Source organism: Ornithodoros turicata, chromosome 2 (assembly GCF_037126465.1).
Source record: "Ornithodoros turicata isolate Travis chromosome 2, ASM3712646v1, whole genome shotgun sequence".
Lineage (NCBI taxonomy): Eukaryota > Metazoa > Arthropoda > Arachnida > Ixodida > Argasidae > Ornithodoros > Ornithodoros turicata.
The window spans coordinates 85,285,005-85,310,346 of record NC_088202.1 but is presented as its reverse complement, the minus strand read 5'-3'; the positions used below and the strand labels follow the sequence as shown (position 1 = coordinate 85,310,346).

The window sequence follows — 25,342 nt, the reverse complement described above, 5'->3', positions numbered from 1 at the left end:
GCCAGGGAATCATCTAGCAACATCCAACGACTGCCCCAAGCGGAAACAGCAGCGGCGCATTGCAAGGGAGCGTTCGCGCTCCAATAGCAGTTACCAGGAGGCAAAGGTGAAGGTCCAGAAAGAGGAACGCCGCGAGCACCGCAGACGGCGGCGGCGGCGAAGACTGCAGTCACGACACCGTGCTGCCTCTAGCAATGAGGCTGGTGGGCCCCCTCCATTGAGCGACAGTGACTTTCCCCCCCCCCCTGCCCCACCCTCGCGATGCTCTGCCAACGCATGTTGAGGCCAGTGGCGACCCGCTGCCAACCCACTCTCAGAAGGCCCGCCGGCCATCACCGATCCGAGCGAACGACGACCCTGGAGACATGCAGGTCGTGGTGATCAGGCTACTCTTCGCGGCATTAAAAGCCATCGTCGCCGCTTGTCCTGAGTGCAAGGCACTTGCTGAAATTAGATCCATCCTACAGCTCGAGAACGCCATCGCTCCCACCTTATTATCCGGCCCTAAGCGTAGCAGCCGCTAAGATCAGCTGGGCGCCCTTACCGCTCCGCCACTGGCAGCATGGCAGTGCAGTACCAAACGACATCGATCTTTCAGTGGAACGCGAGAAGCCTGCAGTCGAAGCTATCTGATTTCCGTCAATTTTCCTGGAGGCACAAATTCCCTCTCATGTGCATATCGGAGTGCGGAATCCGTGATGACTTCCGCCTCTCCAACTATATCACCTTCGCCTCCAAGCCCAGAGGTGCCAAGAGTCGAGCAGCTGTTCTTGTTAGGTCGGACATGCCCTCTCTGAGCAGGGACATTGGGCTAACCGATGGAGGGGAATACGCCTGCTGCTCGGTTCGGATGGGCACTACCGACCTCACCGTTGTTTCTGTGTATCTGCCCCCAGCCGTCTCCTATGATGTGAACGACTTAGGGTGCATTCTAGACCGCCTCCATATGTACTGTGTGGGGACTTTAACGCGCACCATGTCACCTGGGGTAGTACACGCTCTGACTCGCGAGGGGAACGCCTTGCAGCGCTGTTTGAAGAACGAGACCTCCATCTCCTTAACGACGGTTCTCCAACGTTTGTACCGTCGTCTTCTGTCTCGTCATGCCTGGACCTCACGGTTGTATCCGCCTCGATTGCCCGGCAGTTCACATGGCAAGTTGATGCTGACACGCTGGGGAGTGATCACTTGCCGCTGTTGATCAACATCCGTGGAGCTCCTGGGACCCAACTCAGGCGTACTGCCAGGTCGACGAACTGGCACCGTTATAGGGCTGCTGTTGAATTCGCCCTCACGGACTCCGTGCTCCAGCGCGCCAACCATCAAGACGTCTGCCGTGCTGTGGTCGGCGCCACGCGCGCTTGCACAAGCGTCGTTCGCCTCCCGACGAAGTTCGCGGCCGTTGATGCGGAGTACGCGCGCCTGCGTGCGACACGCCGGAGAGCGGAAAGGCGCGCTCGTCGAACCCGCCTCCCTGATGACAAACGTGAAGCTCAACGGGTGCAGAAAGCCGTCGATAGGCACCTTCGCAAACTAGCCAGGAACCACTGGAGAAGCTTTGCATCGTCGCTGTCGCCACGCACACCTCTCTCCCGAATATGGGCGGTGATGAAGGGTCTAACCGAGCCGGTTACTCAGCGTGATCCGTTCCGGTCGCTATCCTTAGCCACAGGTCGTTCGGAGATGGAGCTTGCGGAAGACTATTGCAGTAGGCTGACCTCATCACCCACTGTCGACCTCACGTCAGCCTGCGATATCCCAGTTGTTCCTGATCCGCCAATGGAGCCTTCCTTAAGCCACCCATTCTCTTCCATGGAGCTAGAGTCGGCCTTAAGACAGTCACCAGTGCACACCTCTCCTGGGGCAGACCTAGTGACATACAAGACCCTTCGCAACCTACCCCTCCGCGGACGCCAGCTGCTCTTGCGGCTCATTAATGAGTCGTGGCGCGCCGGTGTTGTTCCCGCAAAATGGAAGTCGGCAATGGTGGTCCCCATTTTAAAACCTGAAAAATCGCCCCATGACATCGATTCCTTTCGGCCGATTGCACTCACCAGCTGAGTGGCGAAGACAATGGAGCGCATGGTACACTCGCGGCTAACCTGGTACTTTGAAACTGTGAGGTACTTCCCCGAGGCCATGGCAGGGTTCAGACAAGGGAGGTCGTCCATCGACAACGTGATCGACCTGGTATCCAGTGTCCAAGAAGAACAGTCGGAAGCACGTTTTACTGTTGCCGTCTTTTTGGATGTCATGAAGGCGTATGATAGCGTTCTCCATAGTGCCGTTGTTGCTACCCTGCAAGAGTCGGGAGTGGGAGCTCGAATGGTTTCTTGGGTCCGTGACTTTCTGTCCGGCCGGACGCTGTTCGTCCGTACTGCATCAGGAGATACGCCAGCTTTTCCCGTCTCCCGTGGAGTGCCACAAGGTAGTGTACTGAGTCCGCTGCTGTTCAATCTGATTATGGCATCACTCCCGGCGTGCCTCTCTGAGCATATCCGCATCACAATCTATGCCGACGACATCTGCATATGAACATCCGGAGTCCGACGGGACGCCATTCAACAACGCTTACAAGGCGCTCTCAACACCACCCCGTCTTACCTTGCCGACCGAGCACTCAGTGTATCCCCTACCAAGACAGCCGCCATGGCGTTTACTCGGCGGCCCTTCACCAGCTACCCTCTCCATGTTGCCGGAACCCCGCTTCAATTTGTGACGCACTGCAAGTACCTTGGCGTGATTATTGACAGACAGCTCTCGTGGTCTAAGCACATAAAGAACCTCTCCGTCAAGACGATCAGATCAGTGAACGTCCTACGCCGCATCTCCGGAGCGTCTTGGGGCCCCACCTGTCGCGATCTTCGCCAAATTCACAGCTCCCTCGTGCTCGGCTTCCTGCGGTACAGCATCCCAGTGCTGCACGGCCTGCGGACGACGCGCGAGCGGGAACTCCTGAACATTCAGTCTCGCAGCCTTCGCGCATGCCTGGGCTTACCCAAGACAACGGAAACTTATTCGGTACTTGCAGAGGCCAGGGAACCACTTGTTACCACCCTGCGAGATAGAGAGACCCTCCGCATTTACACGCGGCTAATGACTCGGCACCCTTTCCACTACCTCAGGACCATTGACCACGACAGCCCCGCGTCTGCCTTTGGTAGCGCAGTGCGCCGTCTGAAGGGTGTTGTCCCACCTCCCACATCTCACGTATCGTATGCTACCCCAACATGGGCTCTCGACCAACCTCCCATATGCACATTTATCCATGGGCTCGGGAAAAAAAGCGACACGCCAGCGCCTGTAGCACATCAACTTGCCCTGGAACACCTAGCCTCGCTGCACCACGGAAGGCAGACCGTCTATACTGATGGGTCTGTGATACCTGGTGGAGCAGCTGCAGCCTTTTATGTGCCCCACGAAGATTTTGAGAAAGCGTCCAAGCTCCCCAACGAGACGTCCTCCACGGAAGCAGAGCTATTCGCAATCAATATGGCCCTTCAGCACATCTCGTCCTCCCCACCTGCAGAGTGGACGATCCTCACCGACAGCAAGCCAGCCCTGGAGATCCTGAGTTCTCACGCCACCAAAATCATCAGCGACCTCCAAACGGCTATCATCGCCGCATGCGACTCTCTTTGCGGCTCTGGCCACGGTGTGCGGCTACAGTGGATTCCCAGCCACATAGGCCTCAGTGGGAACTCCCGAGCGGACGCCGCCGCGAGGCGTGCCCACCAAGACGTCGGCCCGCTAGCTAGTATGCCGCTCTTATAAAGATCCGCGAGTGGTGTGCCTCCGAAATGCGTCGCTCTGTCGAAGACGCTGTACGCTCCAATGCGTATATCCAGTCCATTGACCCGACAATGCAATTCGCTCCATACCAGCAGCTCGTCCGTGCAGAAGAAACGCTGCTGCATCGGCTCCGACTCAACGTCGCATATACACCGCAATACCTGTGCAGGGTCGGAAAGCGTCGCTCAGCTAGCTGCGCTACCTGTGGCGCAGTAGCAGACGTTGAGCACCTCCTACTAACCTGCTCGGAGTACTCTGCAGCCCGCGCTGTCCTCGCCAATCGCCTCCAACGCCTGGGACACGGCTCGCTCTCAGTGGCCGTGCTTCTTGGCCCCGTCGCACGCCAACAGCAGGGAGCCGTTACAAGGGCTCTCCTGCAATACCTACAGGACACCCAACTGAGTGTTACGTTGTGAACTGAGAACTGCGGCCCTGGGCACTCGCCCCCACTGCAAAGAAACCGGCCGGTTTTTTTTTCTTCTTTTTTTTTTGCTCCACTAGGGCGTATCAAGCCGACATAGGTCTGGCTGACCTCTCCTTGCGTGGACGCCCCCTCCTGTTTATTAAACTTCCCCCCCCCCCCGGTTATTTGCTCGTTCTGCCGGTGGTCGGTTGAAAGGTAATACCGGCAGCCTTTTGTCGGTATTTGCGGGTCGAGGCATTTTCATAGAGGCTTTTCCTTCAACATTCTGCTGCAGCTCGAAGAAATCTGGAGCATAGATTCAACTCTGCAGTCACCAGCATTACAGCCAGTAATGGGGTAGAGTATCGCCCCTGGCTATGAAACTGCCCACTCGTCATCGTTCAAATAAAGTTGTTGTCGCAGTCACCAGATAAGGAAACTGGAGGCTGAGTCGACAACCATGCTCTTTGCTGTACCCGCAACGCTCGGTAAACTCACGTCCGCGCTCCAGTCTCTGTCCTGTTGACGATCTTCACAAAACACTAGTACATTGATCTCCTGGGATTTTTTTCTTCTTCTTTTTCTCTGCTTATTCATTACAATTCTTAGGTTTCGTGGGACTGGGGGGGGGGGATATACATTTATTAGAGGGAAAGGGAGGGAGGGACTGGAACAGCGGTTGTCTCGCACTATTTACACCTTTCCTCTCCTCCTCTCCATGGTCGGTATTTTTTCACGGAGAAAGGTGGCAACCCTATACCTACCACCAACGCGTGGACGCTTTTACCCATTAGGCCACGCCACTGATCGCTCAGTGTGGCTGCACAGCGCATTTCACATGATGTCGGCCACGTCGTCTGGACGAGGAGTATGCAAACCTATACGGTCGGATTTGCGGTTGCGCCGCACGCAAATCATGTACGGTCACAGCTCGTTGACCGCCCTTCGTCTGCTGCAATGCTATCGCGTATCATACGCGTTTGGCAGCGCACTAAAGAGTGCAGTGATATTTTTGTTATTAATTACTGGAAGGGAACTCCGAAGCAAGGAATACATATACAAGGAATACAATGAACGAACGAGGAAGGGTACATAGCTAGGACAACAACGTCTCTTCGTTCGTCTTTTGCTTGTCTCTGGGTTCCCTTTCATTGCTTCCCACATCGTGTACAACCAGCTAGCCTGCATCTCTTCGCTCCTATCCCTTAATGCCGTATTAGCCTCCACCATGCATGAGGGGGGATATGTTTATTAAGAAAAAAAGAAAGGAAAGGTCAGCCTGAGGGAATAATCAAGGCGCTCAATCCACACTTGACGTGGCGTCACACAGCACACTCTCGTTTGTTTAATTATCGCGGCGCCGGTTCAGTAGGGAGCTTTAGAAGGACTACAAGAGATCTAGCTTATTGGAACGTCTTTACGATAACAGTTCCGTAAACAGGGTACGCCAAGCACCCGATTCCTTTGCAATGGCTGACATTTGCTGATCTTGGATTTGAAAGCTTTTTGTGTATTGTTTTGTTTCCGGGGAACGCCTCTAATATGTTAAAACTACCCCATGTATGCTTCCTTTTGATTCTCCTACCGCTCTTTAGCGCCGCTTGCCCTTTCCACACCTGCGCGTGCACCTGTCGCTATTTTTCCTCCTCTTTGTAGCGGAGAGGCGAGAAGGATTTTGGCACACGGACACGGCGATCTCCTGGAGCCTTCCCGTTAACAGCTACCGCTGTAAAGTGTATTGGCGTGCGGCAGTGGGAAACAAGGGACCCCCCGCCGATGACTGCGTATTATACCGTGCTATTAAATCCCGTTCAGATCAAATACAGTCGGACCTCGTTTTATGAACCCTCGATATACAAATTCCCTCAACTTACGAACGGCTCCACAGGGAACCAAACTTTTTCCGTGTATCTTGACCGCGTTTTACGAACCCTGGATATCCGAACTATGAACGGATTATTAGGGAACGGACCCAAAGTAGCCAAGCCATTCTGACCGCGATATACGAACGGTCGTTATGAACGTACAGAGGGCAGGCCAATGGACCGGAGGATAATGAAAGTTCCTCAGTACATGCTGCCAAGGTCAAACATACAATGTCCCAAAGTCGCTACGTTCCACAAACATGGTTCACCATTTCCTGAACGAATAATTCGGGCGTTTACAGCCGAACGGTTGTGAGTTTGGACCAGGTCTCCGAGATGGAAACATCTTGCCGTTCCAAGAGAAGGTGTTCAGTTCTGACAGCCGGTGACAAGCGTGATATTTGCCGTTGGAAACAGTCTCATCCGCGTGCGATACGGTACTTTGAGGACCGGGTGGATGAGTCAAGTGTCAGACTTCTGTCATCTCTTCTAAAAAGGATAGACCATGCAGAAAGTATGGTGCAAAGCACAATTACGCAGTATTTTCAAAAATAAAACTTATTCAAATCGATTTCCCGTGTTTTTGTGAGGTATTTGTGCACTGCTCTCCTTGGACCTCGATTTACGAATACCTCGATTTACGAACGATTTTCTGAGAAACGAAGGGTGTTCGTAAAGCGAGGTTTGACTGTAACCCTTCAGCAAGACCTTGCGTCAATTTCCAGCTGGTGTTCCTTTTGGCGTCTTCCCTTAAATGCTTCCAAGTGCTGCCATGTTCCATTTTCTCGCTCTAGGTTCCCCCTCACCTATCAATACCACATTGACGAATGGGTTGCCAACACTTCTGATAACTACAGGTATTTAGGGCTTCATTTCTCATCAAATCTTTCCTGGTCAGATCACGTTCATACCATTGTAAAGGATGCAAATCGTAAACTTGGCTTCATACGTCGTAACCTTAGGCCTGCTCCCCCGGACGTCAAACGTCTTGCTTACCTAACCCTAATTAGGCCCAAACTAGAGTATGCCTGCAGCATATGGGATCCCTACCACTTAACTCTTACGGATCTTCTCGAGTCCATTCAGAATCGTGCAATCCGTTTTATTTTGTCTAACTATTCATATCCGTCTAGTATTACCTCGTTAAAATCATCCATCGTTCTTCCCCCTCTTGCACTCCGTAGAAGATGCCCTTTTGTTTGTGTCTCTTTCACAAGTTTTACTTCAATCAAGCCATCCGACCCTCTTTCATTGCACCAGCACATTACGTCTCCGTCCGGACTGATCACACATGCAAAGTTGAGCATATCCATTGTCGTTCATCCCAGTTTCTCCATTCCTTCTTTCCACATGCTATTGACATTTGGAATGACCTTCCCCAATCCATCGCCACTATCTCTGATGTTTCTGCATTTCGTAGACAGTTGTGTTCCTTTTTTGAATTATAAAGTGTGTCTCATTTACTTGTATTATTTTGTTTGTGTGTTACTGAACATATGTAACCTCGCGTGCTAGTTTATATTAATATATTCATTATGTGATGTATAGTTCTTATTGTATTATTCGTTCACACCCCCCTCATGTAACGCCCATCGCGGACATTTGAGGTATTTGCATAAATAAAAAAATTTAAAAAAATAAATATGAAGCATATATTCCAAACAAACGTTCTTGGTGGCAATTGTTTCTTCACGGATGTTGACCCTATAGACACATTAAATGTTTCAATAATGCCGTTCCTCGGACACATACCTTTCTAAGCATGTAGGACACATGCATGAAAGTGCATGTAGAAGGGGCGCATGAAAGAACACCATTTCCTGCTGCACCCCGTCCCACACGCACAAAGTCACTCAGCATCCACCACTCTCTGGAGAGTCGCCGACGCCACAATAACAGAGTCTCATCTGTGAGCTTTCGAGTCACCACTAGCCATCTACCAACGCAGCCTTTCATGAACTTTCCTGCGTGTCTTCTTTCGTATCATTCACCTCTTCCCCGTCACCAGGTACGTCAAACGCAACGTTCTGCCTCATCCATCTAGCTTTACGGTACCGCCATAGCCATAGAACAGGCGAACAGGCGCAACTCGACACATTCGAAGCTTCCAGGGAATTCTTGGCGGGGGAAAAGCGGGAGAGTACAGCACGCGCCCGTGCGCAGAACAAATGAGGGCGGTTATGAAACTTGACTCTCCCCGAAACCGACACCCGAAACTGTGATTTCTGGTGCTATAAAGTTACGCATGAGGGACCTGCGACACCTTGCTTCGTTCTAACCGGCGTTGTATATTTCCTCGTTGCCGCCCTCCAATTCCAGTGTCTCTTGTCCACTATGCCGCACATATCCTCCCCCCTTCTTTTGTGACGGTGCGAAAATAACGAGTTTTTTTTTTTTTTTACGGCGGTCGACAGAATCCGATCCCCCATTAACCGAATGTACAGCCTCTGCGCGTGGACGCGGAGTTTCCTCATATTTCGTGTAATCCTTGCGTAAAACGAGAAGGATTTTGTGTAGAGGGAAAGAATGGTGGAAGGCGGGGAACGTTGAGCAATTATGGGATGGGTGGATAAGACATATCTAGAGGTAGATTGATGTATAGGCTTTTTCGTTTTGTGAGGTGGACCTTTGGGGATACCATCTCTCCTTTGAGGTACGAAACGAGTTCTTTATACTGCGGAACGATGGCTTCACAGGAACGTTACAAACTGATACATCTGGCAGACGTTTCGTGCAGTTCTTCAGGTTGTATATTAGACTACTTAGTAACATTTCGCGTCTTCAGCCGTTGCAGACGTGCAATGGACAGAAAACGAGAGGCACGTAATTACAAGACACGACTTCTTGTTCCGTGCCTCTCGTTTTCCGCTCATCGTTCGCCATGCACCTGTGATGATCTGCGCTCTATCCCTCCTGTCGATCCTTCTGTTGTAATCGTGCTCATCCACTATATAGACACTGTTAAAACAAAACTTCACCACATGACACCCTGAAGGCCAACCATTGCATAGAATGGTACCTTATCAATCCTGATTTGCGGAAAACGCAGGGCGCACGCCTTCCCTTTTTCTTTTTTTGACAATTAACCTAACTGCACAAGTGTCTTCAACAAAAATGATGTCATGAAAAGTGATGTCACGCGGCGAGGGTGGTTGGCTAGGAATGTGCTATATCTGCGGAGAAGTTGTGCTTTATTCGCCACCACCACCACCAAGTTGTGCTTTAAGAGTGTACCAAGAGTGTGTGTGGGGGGAGGGGGCATAAAAAGGGTTACGCAGGTTTACCACTTAAAAAAGAGGACCTGCTCCTCTGCATTTATGGGTTGTAAGCCGTCAGCAAAGGAGCGAGGTGCTACCAAAATGAAAGTAGCTGACCACCTGCTGACAAGCATCGATAACTTCCTGCGCGTAGCGGTGCGCAGTGAAACTAGTCTATACGCCACTGGACGCGTGCCCATTGGCTGGCAGCATGTACTGAAAATAATTTTACACGCGTCTAAAGCTGGACATTTATTTTCTTACACTGGCTCTTACGTACAGTAAGTAGGAAAATAGACGCAATACGCTTGTTTGTGTGTGCGAGAGGGATCTGACCCAGCTGGAATAATTCTCGAAGCTACGCTGTACCTGGAACAGTTTAACAGAAGTGCTCTGTCGGCAAGCACCTACAAGATATAGGTGCCTTCTTGGAGGTGCAGAGTCAGTGCGGAGCACTCATAAATGTGCCGCGGAATCGCACAGGACAGACACACAATGCCGTATTGACAGATACTGGCACTGGAATTTCAAGCTTTCATCTCATTTCATCTGACCGTATGACATGCTTCACTTTTGTCTTTCACATACGTGATCACTGGAACACACGCATTCAAGGTAAAATGCTGTCACTATCCCCGACGTTCCTTGTAAAACACGCGTCTTTTGTGGGGTATCAAGCGCGTGTGCAACAGCGTGTTTCAGAATATACCTGACGCTGGAACCAAAAGCCGAGTAGCTCCCTACACAAGATCAGTACACCACAGAGGTACGGTCATCTCGTAGCATATTTTATCACCGTTTAATGAATGCCTGCACAGGAGACGAATCTTCGAACCTCTCCTAGAGTCGCACGACCCGAATAACCACTGCTGTTATACGACGCAAAAATTATAGCGAAGGGCTTGAATACTTATTGGACTATTCTGCCGTTATGTTGTATTCTTGCACACTTGCGCATTTAGCGTGTAACGACGTAACGAGGGGCGGGGCACTCGTCGAGAAGGGCACGTGATAAAACACGTGCACAGCGCTCTTCGCGCGGTACGTGAAGGGCATAGCATACGTCACGCGCAATCTGTCACGTGTCCGTGCCTTTGAATTTCCCGCCACTCGTTAGCTCGTTAGACGTACAAGCGATTAAGCCCCCAGTGGAGACAGGAACTTTGAGTTTTTTTTTATCATTGTCTCGATGTACGATAAAAAGGTAGAGGGGAAGACAGCAAGCTATACAGGCGACGATCAAATATTCAAGAGAGAGCAGCAGAAGACAAAAACAAAACGTCCTTTGTCACACAGGAATGGTATGACAGTGTTTCCCTTCGAACGCACACAGGAGAAATTCTTTTCGCGACTTCAGCGTTTCGCAGTGCAGCACTTTTTGTCAGCTTTCACATCTTATCAGCGTTCTAAGCAGCGCGTTGCAACACATCCACAATATGTGAGCCACTGACAGTGGCATTTAATCCAAAAATACTGCGATACCCGCATAGAAAAGCGTGCGCCTGCTACGCCGGATCATGCCGTATTCCCACTAGAGCCCCGCCGCAGCGCCACCCACAGTTCGATCTCGAGGCGGATACCAAAGCGGCTCTGGAGCGCGTGAACTTTAAATATAACGATAACGATCGCTATGTGAAAGCTGAAGATCAGGGCCCTGGTCTTCTCATATTTCACACATCGGGTCGGAAGCTAACAAATCTCTCGGCTACCTGCGCCGTAACCTCAAACTCGCACCCCCCCCTAATTTGAGGCACCTTGCCTACATCAGTCTTATACGTCCAAAACTAGAATACGCTTCATCTATCTGGGATCCTTTTCAAGATTATCTCACAAAAAAAAAAAAAAAAAAATTGGAGGGCGTACAGAACTGGGCAACCAGGTTCATTTGCTGTGATTATTCGCCTCATGCTAGTGTATCTGCATGGGCTCAAGAACCGGCTAGGACTACACAATTTGTCGACAAGACGAAATGTATCCAGACTATGTCTCCTGCACAAACTGTATTACCACCCGTCAAATCTTCCGAGTTTGCTACACGCTTCATCTCATCTCTCTCCCCGTTTAAATCACCTACTAGAGGTTAAACGCCCGCATTGCTGCTCATCATCTTTTTCTGGATCATTTTCCCCTGTACAATATTAGAGTGGAATAAACTTCCTGAAAATGTTGACCGCACACGCGACACAGAAGATTTCAGAGCATCTGTTACACATCTATTACCTTGAATCATCATGTATTGTACTGTTCAATGTGTAGTTGTAGACTTGTATTTCGTTTTTATCGTGTTGTATTTAATCTTGTGCTGTATGAATTGTGTATGAAAAGTTAATTTTTACCATATATTGAGAAGTTACCCGTCAAAAAGAACTCGTTACAAGTTAAGTTACCATGAGAAAAATGTAACCAAGTTAATAACGAAGTTCTTCAGCCTGAAATGTAACTCGCAGTTACGCGTAGTTACTTAAAAAAAGAACGAGTTACTTCCAAGTTACTTCGGACACAAAATAGCACGACATAGGTGCTGCGCGCGTGAGCAGTTGAGTTAGACCCCTGAGTTGCCTGCGGAGGAGTGCAACACGCTTAGATCGTTTTCGTTTATGTCTAGCAGTTCAAACGCTTTGCATCCTATTCCATGTGGGCGCCGAATGGTTCAGCTTCATTTCAATGATAGCGGTTCCTACTTCCTGAACAGAATACTGTCATTGATGGAATATCACGCTTTATGGCACAAAATACCATGAAAGAACCGGAAAGAAAGCAAGAAAATATGTGGACGTGAGTGAGGAGCGAATTAAAAGTAACTTAAGTTACATCGGCAAAGTTATACCTGAAAAAGGAACGAGTTCCTCTGAAAGTTACCACGGCGCAAAAGTTACCGAGAAAAGGAACTTAGTTACAGTAACGAGTTACCTCGAACTCTGATTTTTACCCCTCCTTCATGTAATGCCTGAAGGGCCCTTGACGTAAATAAAATAACAAGATAATAACAGTATGGTGAAAAACATGAAGCAACGTGGTGGTGGTGGTGGTGGTGGAAGAGCATCGTACCACCACCACCACCACCGCCGCCTGAATGAGCTCGCCGTTGTCGGCCTCACAGAGGTGGGCAACGTCACGACTAACGCCATGTGGGGAATGTGCGTCCCGGGCCGACTTCCAAGAGAACTGTGCCGACATATGTCTGACAGCGTCTGAGGAAAACCCAGTAAAAACCCCAGACAGCACAGCCGTCACCGAGACCCGAACCCGGGTACATCGTGGCCAACGTGCTAACCACTGAGCCACGCGAGCTGGTGAAGCAACGTGGACCTCACGTGTAGATAGTCGTGGTACCTTATTTGAGAGCGATCCAATGAGACCGTTTTACGTGCACGAGGGGAAAGGGTGGTAGTGGTGGTGGTGGTGGAGGTTATAGTGCTGAAAGAGAAAGGGAAAAGCTGAGGTGCTGCGCGAAAGGCTGGCCTATACTGTCATAGCATCAACCTCCAACCTGTAATATGGGAAGAAACAAATGTAAGCAAAATGCAGTGTTCTTTTTTGCTCATCTATGCCGAAGGGGGTAAACCAATCTCTTTCCTTTCTATTCACTGCTTCCCCACGGCATATATGACGGTGCATATGCTGCGAGACAAGCGATAACTCGCATCTTTAGCACGTCTGTCGCGTGCAGGGTACCGGCGAAAGTCATGGCAGTTCCTTCCTACCAAACATCCGCTGAACGTGGCGCATATATAAAATACAAAGGAGCCCCGTTCCTGGTAGGTGCCGGCTACATCGACGCAGTGGCTACCCCTGTCGTCCTCCCCGCTACTTCCGCACACGCAGCTAGTGCCGGGGGCCTCTAACAAGGCGTGTAACGAGCCTGGCGATAAGAAGAACCCCGCGCTGCCTTTTTTCCCCGTTCGAAACACTATTATCTCGCTACTGCCTGCCTTTTAAACATGCGTGGAAGACTTCGCTTACGTAGGACACCGCAGATGAGTCATGTGAATGCGCCCGCTTTAAATCCAATCAGCGCCTTTTAAAAGACATATGTCCTCCCTCCAATCTCGACTCACTTTGTTTCCTAACAACTGTTGTTAACGCGCGTGGGAGACCGAAATTCGATGCGTCCGAGGGACGTGTCGAGTTACGTCCGTACTCTCCTGATGAACGTGTTGGGAGTCCGCCGAGCATTTCGTGGGCTACGCATGATCTAGACACATTGGGTCCGGGTTGAATTTGATTTATTGCTTCCTCATTTCTTCATTTCTTGGTTGCGCGCTGCACTGGGAAGATTGCGGACAAAACTTTCTGCGTATGTCGCAAATTTACATGGGGAAATTAATTACCAATTTTAATACAAGAAAAAAAATTGAGTACCTATACGTAAAGAAGGGTATTTAGGTGCTTTTGGAACTACCACCATTAAACGGACATGCATTACTCGGCCGCTTCGCTAGTTCGTTTTGAAACTATTATGTACAATATTTTAACACGTTCTAATTCGCAGTACCATGAGCTAACTGGTAATGTACACACCATAAAAAGCGTTTGTACTTGCAGGAATATCGTTTTTGCACCTGACCCACAATCCCAAGTTCACTACCAGTAGTATATTTGTTCGTATTTTTCTCACTATTTATTGGAACGTTGTCCTCGTCGCTGGAATATACCTCAGTTATGTAGGGAGCAACATGATGGGCAGGATTGGTCTATAGTGTGTGGCTCACTCCAGCCGCCAGCCGCAGTCGTGACAATGGACGCGTTAAGTAGGGGCCCCTCTTTTGGCGCACTGAAATCGGGAGTATAAGACACCCGGTGCAACCACTAAACAGCGAAAAGCAACTTTGGAGCGCTACACTGGTCGCTCACTAATGCCGTTTCCTGTTGTCTGCTCATGCAGTGCACGGACGGGGGGCACGTTGGCTTAGTTTGAACGTATAGCAACGTTGGAAGAGGCGACGGCGGTTGTGAAGACTTTTCCTTGTAACAGCGAATCAAATGGAAAAGATGGGAATTTGTAACAGACACCATAGGAGCTATTTACTGTGAAGATGGCTGGTGGTGGTGGCGAAGATGAAAACTCCTCGCCGCGGCTGGCCACGCTGAAAGCGGGCAGCGTCACGACTAAAACGCAGAAAAAAGAAAAAAAAACTACACTACACTAGAGGCGTGGTTGCATAGCGTGAACGTGTCTGCATTAAAGCATTGCATTTCCCGAGAATAAACGCCGATGCAGAATTTGTCAGGTGACAAGTTTAACCTCTCCGTATTATTTTTAGTCCGTCCAACTCCAACTCCAACCGCCGATGCCCGCGTGGAAGTTGTCCACTAATAAAAAAGCATGATAACAGTTATAAAAATATTACAGTTTACTGAAATCGGAGCATTGGGCAACATAGAAAGTCCGTATTTTGCTTCCGAGCCCACATTTCGAAGGTCGTCCTGCCGGCGCTCAACAGGAAGCACGTCATGGAAAATCTCAAGCACCCTGGCGCTTGTCGTCTGCTTCCATGCACCCAAATGAAACGGGAGCGCGAAAAGCGGCTCGGAGTCTCACCCTCGCGGGTGCGCGATTGGCGCGTTAAATGAGTGGCGTCTGAAACACTCGCGCCCTAGGGGGCTTACTTAACGCACCCATTGTCCACATGCGTGAGGCCAACTTGGGCAGCCTCGTAACTCTATCACCACCTGAACGCAGGATCCCATAACACGCGCCGCCAAGCAACATGTTACAGATTCTGTCGCTGTAGTCGCTGTCGCAGCTGCAGCTTCCTGATCCTTTGCGAGGCGGCAGCAGCTATCGACAGAACTATACTGTATATGCGAAAAAAGAGAGAAATAAAAAAGAATATTGGTAATTAATTTTGCAGCCTCAGGGGAATAAACACCGAGAAAAATTTTCACAACTGCAATTTTGTTATGGCATATGTGTGTACGGTGGCGCTGTAGTTCTAACCATTACCACAAAATGGTGTTGATGATGATGATGATTAGGGTTTTTATGGCGCACATGCGACAAAGGCCATAGAGCGCCAAGTCTGTGGTTATGAGTGACTAGTAAAGTGATTACGTTAAAAGTAGCATGTACGTCATCCACACAATGTGCAAGGGTTCTTGATCACGTAGGATAACGTCTTCTTTGATAAAGTAGCCCCACATTTACGCACGTAACGCGTTGCTTGCTTCCCGTAAGATCTTCCGGTGGCGCACGACGATGCGTTTATGTAGGGTGCCTGAACAGTATGTCTCTCTGTGGCTCACAGGGGTAGCTACTATTCAGGCACCCTGCATTTATGCGACCTAAACCAACAAAACAATCTTGGTAACAAAACTCTGCGCAACAATAAAGATAGCCACGCATACTTTGCTCTCCGTGCAGTTCGAGATAACAGAAAGGATCATCAATGTGGAGCTTCATTACGGTTTCTGCACCGGTGGCACCCCTAGCGGTCGCTGGACGCAACTGTGCGGAGACCGCCATGCCCCATTCGAAATACGCGCAGAGGAAAGCTTGCGTGGCTATATTTTTTGTTACGCAAAGCTTGGTTGCCACAATCTCTTTGTTGGTTCTGATCAAATAAATGCGTGGTCGTGCGCCACCGGAAGTTCGTGCGGTAACCGGTCAACGCGTTACCTGCGTAAATGTGGGTTACTTTATCTGCACGCACCTTGAACTTGATCTTGGGGAGATTAGGCAACTGCACTAACGTGAGGCTGTTTACACAACTGTCCCCGCGCTGTCCGATGGTGATGCTTTCTTTTATTACTCATTTAATTTTGCATTGATATCCCGCAATGACCTGGGTATTCTGAAATGCGCGCAATATTTGCCGCTTGCATGGTGATCGGTCAGGAGCGAAGACTCAAGCGGCTGGTCTCCACCTACATGCTCGAAATTCCCTTTTTAATAAAGTTGACTTGCCGCCACGGTACACTGTTGCCCCACTCCTCTATATTCCATCCTTCGCTCTGGTTTCATACCGTCAAATCTAGCGGCTTTTGGCAAGCGACAGACAACGCCTTCTGGTGACACGCCACAAATATCTACTGGTCGTAGATGCAAGATTCTGTAGCCGAGATATAGCTCCTTGTCGCCTGAGTGGGGGCGCCACCGTCGATTTTGTCGCTTGTCGCGTGTTGCTTGTCATGTTGTGTTGTTGCATCTAGAATGTGCGCAATAACAATTTGATGTCCTCGTTTCGAATTCATTTCCTCATAGGGATTGCTGATAAAATCAATGTGTACTTGCGGATCTGTGGCATATAGGGGAAGATCGGTGTATGTACAGGAGCATTGAGTTCAATGTTCCCCTGGCAGGTTGACACAATTCACGCCTGCTGGCGCTACTCGCATGTTCAATGCAGTGCCGTGTATTGTTTGCCTTTATTTTCCCCCTTTTTTCCTGGGAATAGCAAGCCGCCATACCGGTGGCTAACCTTTCCCTCTTATTTTTTTATATATAATAAACATATCCCCCCCCCCCCCCTGTGTATTAAAAGGGAGTCTGGCCATCCTCATGTACGCATCTTCAAAATCAGCTTCAACTTTCGCTCCGCCATCATTATTTACGCGAAAATGAGATGTTTCGTCGCTAGTTCAGACCGCGATCCCAAGAAAATAATAAGAAAAACGCCCATGATACGTAAGATTTTGCATTACACAATTGAATTTTATTTATACACACATCTTTGTACATCTTTTATTAAATCTATACTTACGTTACGTGATTTAAAAGTCATACCGGCAGCCATCTGCTACGAAAAAGCTCTCCTGGCGAATCACTTCTGCCAGCAACCATATCTGCAATTCTGAGTCTTCCCAACATGCTTCTCTCTATGCAGATGGCATTGATAAAGTGGGCACAAAATCCTTCGTTTTGGTCTGTCACCAGTAATATCCCTTTCAATCCAATCAATAACAGGCGTGCAATAACAGGGAACTGTATTTCGACCTGTGATTCGCTCGATACCTCAAAAAGTGGGTGGAGCCTCAGGTATATGCAGGTCCCATTAATGGCCAGACTCCCTTTTGATACACAGCATTGATTCAATGGCCATTGCTTTTGATGATCATTGAAGGCTGTCCATGTGGTTAGGGGTATAAGACCTTTAACTTGATACAGAAAAGGCGCACGCCTCCCGCTTTCAATAATCAGAACGGTGCCATTTCGTTCATCGTTTCAGAGAGATGTCATTCTGAGTACCGGTTGGTCTTGGTGCGTGTTGTACGGTGATGTTCTGTTTTTCGAGTGCGGATGCAGGAGCAGGTCCACACTGCTGTGTTGCGTGGTTGTCGCTCGTCCTGTGTGTTCTAGAGCGCAGCTCTTGGGCGCCGGTTCCTGCGTTGAGCGGCGTCGGCGTCGTAACCGGCAGAGCCAACGAGGAGCGATGCGAAAGGATGAAAGTACGGGAAAGCGTGAGGAGGAAAGCAGCGGGGAACCACACTGCCATAGTGAAGAGGGCCCGAGGAGGAAAGCGAAGAAGGAAGGCACGCTTGGGAAGCCGGAACGCATCTCGTTGCAGTTCGGTCAGCTTGGCTCCAAACTTGCGACTGGAACCGTGGCGGCCGCAATATCGCGGCAGTTACTTCACGAACTAGGATAGGAGTGCTCCCTGAAGAAATACGTGGAAAATAAAAAGAGTGGTGTATCAACCTCAACAGCTTCGCTCAAATTTCGCACTGCGGACTATCGTAATCGTCCAGTGAACTTTTAACGGAAGGGTGGCACTGAAGTTTTAACGCTTTTAGCATGAAGTTACCGCTTTATACGAACGTCGATCTGAGAAGTATTCCTCAACTGTTCAAAATAGTCAGAAAGACAGCATAACGTAGACATGCAAAGCTAATGCAAGTAAAGGGAGTTAGCCGAGGCGAGCTCCGTCTATAGTTATATTTAGCCTAGGAACGGCATATGTGTTATATCTTTTTCTCCCAATATTTAACTGTTAGGAGACTGCGTAGTTCTTAATATTGCGCATGTAATTTCTCCAGGTCATACTACCGTTTCAACATTGTTGTTTCCGTAGCTAAATGCAACGAGAATGTGCTACAGAGTTCTCCTTCAGCACCCGAAATCCTCCTCTTATGTTGAACACAGCTATAGGGACGGTACGAACACATTAGCTCCTAACGAAAAACTTATGTTCAGAAACGGTTTTGTGCAAGTACAATGGTATAAAACGGAGGGAGTTAGGGTGGCTGATTCTGTGTATCGCTATCACACGTTTTGATGGGGCTAATCGCCAAGGATGGCCCGTATCCATTGTGCGGGTTGGACATTGGGGACGAAGCACCGAGATGTACGATTGCTCGTGATGATAATCGACGAACGCGATTGCAGGACGATACCTGGCTTTCTATTGCCATAACAGTATTTTGATGAGGCTCTATACGTCCCAGCATGGGCCACATTATCTTTGAAGTGTTTTGCTATTAATAGGCGTTTAAAGCTTGTTTTAAGGCTTCGGAGCGCATTAGTGCGGCTACAAACGCTTGAAATCAGCTTTCTAGGCGTGTTTTAAGGCTTCGGAGCGCTCCAAAGTGGCTGAAAACGCTCGAAATAACCTTTCTATGCGTTTAAATGCTCCTGAGAACGCTGTTTGAACGCTCCTATAAGCGGTCCAAAGCGGCTAAAAACGCTCGAATTAACGTTTCTAGTCGTTTGAAGCTTGTTTTAAGGCTTCTGAGCGGTCCAAAGCGCCAAAGCTATCAAAGTTGTCAGTGCAGGGTTTACAATGTTCCTTTGAATTACGTGCTACAGCAGAAATCGCACTTACGTGCAACGCGCGAGCTGTGGCATCCGAAGCGACCGGAGCATCTGGGGACAAGATATGAAGCTGGTCGGACAATCCACAATTTGTCTGTATAGGGGAGGACGCCTACACAAGCGCTGGAGCCGGAACCAGTAATAAAGGTCATTCCCTGACACATATGCAATAAGAAAATTGTATTCCTGTGGACCCAAAACGAGAACCGCAACCGTCGACTGCAAACAGAATGGATTGCTCGACTGGATTCACATCTCATCCCCAGGTGCTCGAAACACTTCAGAGGTCACAGCTCGTGCTTTGCATGTGACTGTGGTATGTGCTGTATTCCCTTTGTTTTTGCCCTTGGTTCCTGATAGTCTACACTCTAAAAACAGAACTTCACCACATAACGTAGCAATAACAGTCACTGAAACCGGTATTTAATCGACCATATTATCACTCCTGATTTGAGGAGAGAACGCTGCCATACAGCCATTTTCTTACCATTTTTTAAAAACTACTCAAATCAACACCTTACCATTTTCGTCAATGCGAAGTGTCACAAAACGGTATGCGGCCCCCGTTTCGAAGAAGTCAGTACCAAGAACGATATGCTTTGGAATGATGGCTACCTTGGTGAAGTTCTGCATTTACAGATCCCGTTCCTTTTTCATGCAATTCCTCTACAAAATATTACATATACAGAAAATATTTTCGTGTACTTTTGCGGGTTCCGCGAGCATGTGCTAATTGTTAGTTTCTGTTTATTGTTTAGAAATAAGTACAAAGCATGATCTGCTCATTGGGTTTTTTGTTTGTTTTTTTTCGTTGGGGGGTGGGGGGAGGAATGAGCTTCCACATGTTTGTGTTCCAGACGCAGTGCGGGCCTCCGACGTGATAACTTCAAGTAATGTCCCGTTGAGTCAATACTTGTGTCAGGTTACGAACCTTGAGGCACCCAGCTCTGATGAGGATATAGCGGTGTGCCTCCGCTGGAAGCCCCACGGGGTTTCGTATCTGCCAATCGGCTGGGGAACAGGGGATGACGGTCATTTCCGGATGCGACTCGCGGTTGCCCGCGTGGCAAGATAAGCTCCCACACTTTGCCGTCAACTTCCCATGAGGCATTAAGTCTCACATCCAAGCTTCTTTCCCGATAGGTAGTATTTTAATTCTATGTCCTCTATTTTCCTCCCGGTATATGCGCCGCACTGCGCTGTTACGAAAGGCAAATCTAGACAGCGTTAAGATTCAACATTGCAGTTTTCTTTCATTGCAAAGGGACGTGCTCTTGTCTTTGAATTAAACGATCGGAGCATGATTCTTCCACAACTTTTTTCGTTCATCTTCATATTTTTCAGTCAATCCATCGATCAATTATTTTCGTTTCTTCTTGTGGAGGAATGTACGTCAAACGCTGTTAGACCCTCGTTGTTCGCGCTCCCCTAATTTTCGCGAATCTCGCGAATAAAAACAACTAGCGAATTTGAAGGGCACGCGAAATGTTCGAGCGAAAATTGGCACTTCAAAGACAATGATACAATCGCAACCTCCATTTCGAGACTGAGTTGCTAGCTTGCATTTGAACTGCTTTACAGCACAAGTGTATGAAATAAGGCTTTAATTATAATAGCAAGAGCAATCTAAGGCGTATCACGAAGTGAGAAAATCAAGCCACGAAGTTTAGCGTCTAGAGTTCGCGAATTTCACTGGTCGCGAATATGTGCCCTGTACCCGATTCGCGAAAAATTGGGACCGCGATATTAAATCGTTTTACTGTTATGCGATCTTACGCAAGGACTATCAGCGTACCTGGCCTGTAATATGTGCTAGATGTCTTTGAGAAGCATGCACTCTACACTCCAAGAATTGATGTGATGGTGATTGTATCAACAGCTTGACGGTGTTGACCTTACACATGTGGACAGCGTCGGTTGCACATGTGGACAGCGACGTTTGTTATACAACGGGATTTATAATGTTTTATCGTGAGTTCACTCCAGGCATGACACTTATATTCTCACGAGCAATTATTTGCCACCATCTGCTCTGTCTCTGCGTTGATGAAACATGATTGCCTCACTATGATCCCGAGACAATAGAACGGCTCGTGGAACTCCGGTTCTTCGAGGCCGAAGAAATTCGAGACTCAACGACCATCGGGAAAGGTCATGGCCACGGGTCTCTGGGAGAAGGAAGGTGTTCTGGTGACTGACTATCTCCAGAAGAGTGAAACAATTAATGTACCATACTACTGAATCTTGCTCTTCCAGTTAAAGGAGGCCTCGAAAGAAAAACGAGATTTCATGGTCCGAATCTTGATCCAAATGACCGCGCAGAGTATGCGACAAAATAATAATAATAATAATAATAATAATAATAATAATAATAATAATAATAATAATAATAATAATAATAATAATAATAATAATAATAATAATTTATACTTCACAGTTCTCAAATAAAATTCCAATGCATAGCTTATATATTAAGACCATTGTTCCTAAGATATTTCCAGTATCTGTGTAAAAGTGATAGTGGGAAATAAAGCGTCAACACACCTCGCATTACAAAATACTTAAATGTGGGAATAACTGTTTGCTGTACTGTAGTTTTACCTTCCTTTTTTTTTTTTCTCTTCTTTTTTCAAGAACAAGACAAAATACGAAACCAACCTAGAGCTTGCAGTGACGACGCCAGGAAGTAATAACATAATATGATTAACTGCGAGATTCTATATAAGGTAGGGTACCTCATTGCATAACCGTAGTTCTTGTTTGACACCTCGTCTAGGTACGGTGAAACTTGTCAGCTCATACACTACGCACGTTAGAAGTCGGTCACAGATCAAGGGGCTTTCTCTTTTTATCTTTTTTAGTGTTTCACGCGCTCTGGACGGTGTTTCGAGCACGAAACGATATGGTATTGCAACCACATTATTTTCGCCAATGTTCCTCGCACGTCATAAATATAGTGTAAAGCACAGATTAAACTTATTTTTTAGTGTCGTGTAGTAGATCACACCGAGTCTCGCATCGTAACATAATAGATATATGTACACAATTTTTTGTAACGTGGCAAGGACGCAGCGAGTCCCAAATTGTCATGGCGGTATGTATCCGCGCAGCGGAGTCACCTTCAGAAAGCCAGTTTCAGGGACAGTTAAAATTTACGCCGCATTATAATTTTGAGCTGATGTACCGTAAATCGACGGTATTTCAAACTGACTGCACACATGCACAAACTATATACACATAAATGGTTACTGTGTCGTAGTTACACCAAGCGGCAACCGTTCAATGTGACCGTGATTGAGTGATGACAAGGTGACCTACATATGACGACCGCTATCGTTTACCGTACGTAACGAGGAGTAAGCCCTCTCCCTATTTTTTTGCTCGTTGTTTTCCCTGTTTGTTTTCAAAGTTACTGTTGTCTCTTGTCTTACTTCTCCTTTCTGCAGACAGAGCTGGGTTTATTTTTATTTTTAGTTATTTACTTTCAACATGTTTCTGGACGTCCGCGCGTTCATTTGGCCGATTTCTGAGCCGGTCGCACTCGATTGATGAAAATATAATTTAAAGGAGACTACTCATTGCGTCATTGGCGGTGTCTGAATATTTCGTGAGGCTACATTTCTTCTGGAGTATACTGTAACCAGTTGCTACCCTTCCATTGAGACTCTTTAGTGCATTCGATCCGTCGACGAACCCACATTTAGCACACGTGTGTGAATGCAGATGTATTTCATGCATTTAGACCCTGTATTCTTACAAAAGGAGTCATTTTTTGTATTGAATCAGAAGATAACTATCCAGTTCTTCGCGGAGTACGAAGAGAAACGAAGAAAGTTACCTTTGTACTGGAGCTTTCCCACGTCCATGATCTTTTTCGTCGTATTTCCCTCGTCCCTGACCGTGTAAGGCGGAAACCGCTCGTGCCAACGGAGACTTTCGCACCGGGACACAGAATACCGGGTCCGCTTCCACGGGACGTGTTGAAAACTCCGCCTCCTGAAATCGATTGAACGCACTCCATTGGACGGACGAAGCACTGCACGTCACCTGGGCGTTGCCTAACGCTGCCCCCACGATGCCATCATCTCGCAACTAGAGATCGATCCAGGCGTTTGCAAGAATTTCATGCCTGGTACAAGGGGAGCAAAACAAACAAAACAATTCTACGCGGTGTTATAAATCGTTGCGGCTTCGCTGAGTTTCTTGTGTGACGTCAGGTGTCCTTCCCACGCAAGACAATATGGCGGGGACAGTAAGGAGAAGGTCAAAAGCAAACTGATGACAAGGGGCTATGAGGTGGTCGTAACCAGGTGACGAGATAAAGTATGTTTAGATCAACTCACAGGGATATTTTTTGTTGCTCATCGTGTCAGGAGCGAGACAAACGGAAGCGTGAATACAGAAAGAAGGAAAATCTCCAGCTAGCACACAGTAAAAAGGGATGAGGATATGGAAACAATAGGCTGTCATTCTTTTTCCTTTTTTTCTAAAACAGACAGTAGCATAGAATGCAGACATACTTGAATATTGTAGGGGGTTTGCACAGTAAGAGACAAAGAAAGGAACAGCAAATGAATGAGGTGACTATTAATGAGAAAATTCGCCTATTAATTTGTGGCTCACTACCCTGGGGGTCTAGTCAGTACATAGGACATGAAATGATGAGGTAATGAGTGAATAAATGATGAGTTTCGTACGCCACGTAACACCACAGTATATACTAACCCAACAGTCACCGCATGAACACCTCATGACCAAGCAATGTCATTGCGCAAGACATAAAAGTTACAGTATGAAATGAGTTCAGCTAAACGTTGTAGAGAAGACCAGTGTCCCTTAGAGAGTCGTCTATGAATGAAAACAGTGCTTGACGGTGCTACATGATATTAGGCCAGAGACCACTGATTCAACGTGAACGGCAACTCAGTGATGTTATTCATCCTGTCTCCCTTTCTTGCATTGTGATATAGATCATCGAAACGAAGCGTTTGCCGACAGTATAGTTTCTTAGCTCGTGTCCAGAGTAGCAACATAACCAGAAATTGGAATGGCGTATTTTACGATGTTCTTTATTATTATTGCTGTTCTTTATTATAATTCAGATGAGCAGGGTCTACGTGGTCTACGTTTTCAGCGTCGTGGCATATTGTATGCAAGTGTACATCATCACTGGGTACTTTATATCTGCACAGAGCTCGTACTATACATGGAAATGGCGGAGAACGAACGTAAACTGGCAGTCACAGATCATATCGTGACACAGTGCTGTGCTTCGAGTCCGATATTCCGCAGCTCACTGCAGTGACGACTAACTGCGACATCGGTGGGGGGGGGGGGGGGATGACAACAACCAGTACAACCTGTGTCTACGTGGAACTAATTAATCAATCAACCAAATCTGAAACTTTAAAGAAAACACCTGAAATCCAAATATGCTGTGGATGGAGAAATTAGTCAGTTTTTCGGGACCGTCTTCTCACACTCTCCTCGAAATATGGCATTCAAACTTTGAACGATTGCCTTTTGTTTTCGGTTCGCCGAATATTTTGCGGCGAATATTTTCATTCCGCTCGTTGTACACTTGATTAATTACATGATGAAAATACACACTGTTATGGTTAGAGGTCGTCCATAACGCTTCTACGGAACGGTACGTCTCGGTATCTTCCATAACCCGTGTTATTGGGTTATCCTCTTCAGTTAGCAATTCGACAGGAGCCAACGTTGTGCGAGATATTGTAAAACTGGATTATGACCACAAACTTTCGACGTTGAGAAACCAGTTCGGTACCTAATTGTAACGAGTGCGTTAAGGAGACATTGTCCAATGACCAGGTCAGCTTTTGTGACCCTAAGCCCATCGATGGTACGTAATGCAGATTCTGGCAACCTCCTCAAATCCCAAAGGATGGATGACAGATCAAGCGACACGTCGAAGCCGGAGTGATAGGAATGTCTAACGTAATAAAAGGTGGGTTATCACCACCCCTCGAAAACTTACGTAATAAGCATAGTCGGAAAGAACGACACAGTATGACTGTAAATACACATGCAATTTCGAGCCGACTGGACAGTACTCGATCGGATAAGAACAACAGAGCTGCGTAGAAAGCACAAGAGGAAGGATGTTGCCCAAGATGTGATTCCATGCTAGGTGAACGGATCACAAATCGGAACCATACGGACTTGTTTCATCCCCAGAGCGCCAGCAGCCACTCAGCGATGCAGCAGTCCCACAGCCAAACGTTTGCAAGAGGCAGTTCGGATGACTCTG

General features: G+C 47.8%; 2 protein-coding genes across 2 annotated transcripts in view; one reads left to right on the top strand and one right to left on the bottom strand.

Annotated features, from left to right (window-relative positions):
* The window catches only part of LOC135385647 (glutamate decarboxylase-like), a 111,476-nt gene extending 86,364 nt beyond the window's left edge, over positions 1 to 25,112 (bottom strand). The window contains exons 1-2 of the mRNA XM_064615100.1: positions 25,070 to 25,112; positions 22,907 to 23,064 (exon numbers count right to left, since the gene is read on the bottom strand). Coding sequence (XP_064471170.1) covers positions 22,907 to 23,064; positions 25,070 to 25,080 — 169 coding nt within the window. The 5' untranslated portion in view covers positions 25,081 to 25,112. The remainder of the gene's footprint in view (positions 1 to 22,906; positions 23,065 to 25,069) is intronic.
* LOC135386430 (uncharacterized) lies at positions 2,650 to 4,275 on the top strand. The gene is made up of 2 exons (XM_064616340.1): positions 2,650 to 3,657; positions 3,777 to 4,275. Exons 1-2 carry the CDS (start codon positions 2,650 to 2,652, stop codon positions 4,206 to 4,208), a joined length of 1,440 nt encoding a protein of 479 aa, XP_064472410.1. The 3' UTR covers positions 4,209 to 4,275.
* Positions 25,113 to 25,342: the final 230 nt, after the last annotated feature.

What these genes read in the sequence shown, in the direction of transcription:
- LOC135386430 (XM_064616340.1), top strand. Translation starts at nt 2,650, where the DNA reads ATGGCGTTTACTCGGCGGCCCTTCACCAGCTACCCTCTCCATGTTGCC. An exon ending in TTTGCGGCTCTGGCCACGGT is followed by an intron (nt 3,658 to 3,776) that starts GTGCGGCTACAG and finishes GCTCTTATAAAG; the next exon opens with ATCCGCGAGTGGTGTGCCTC.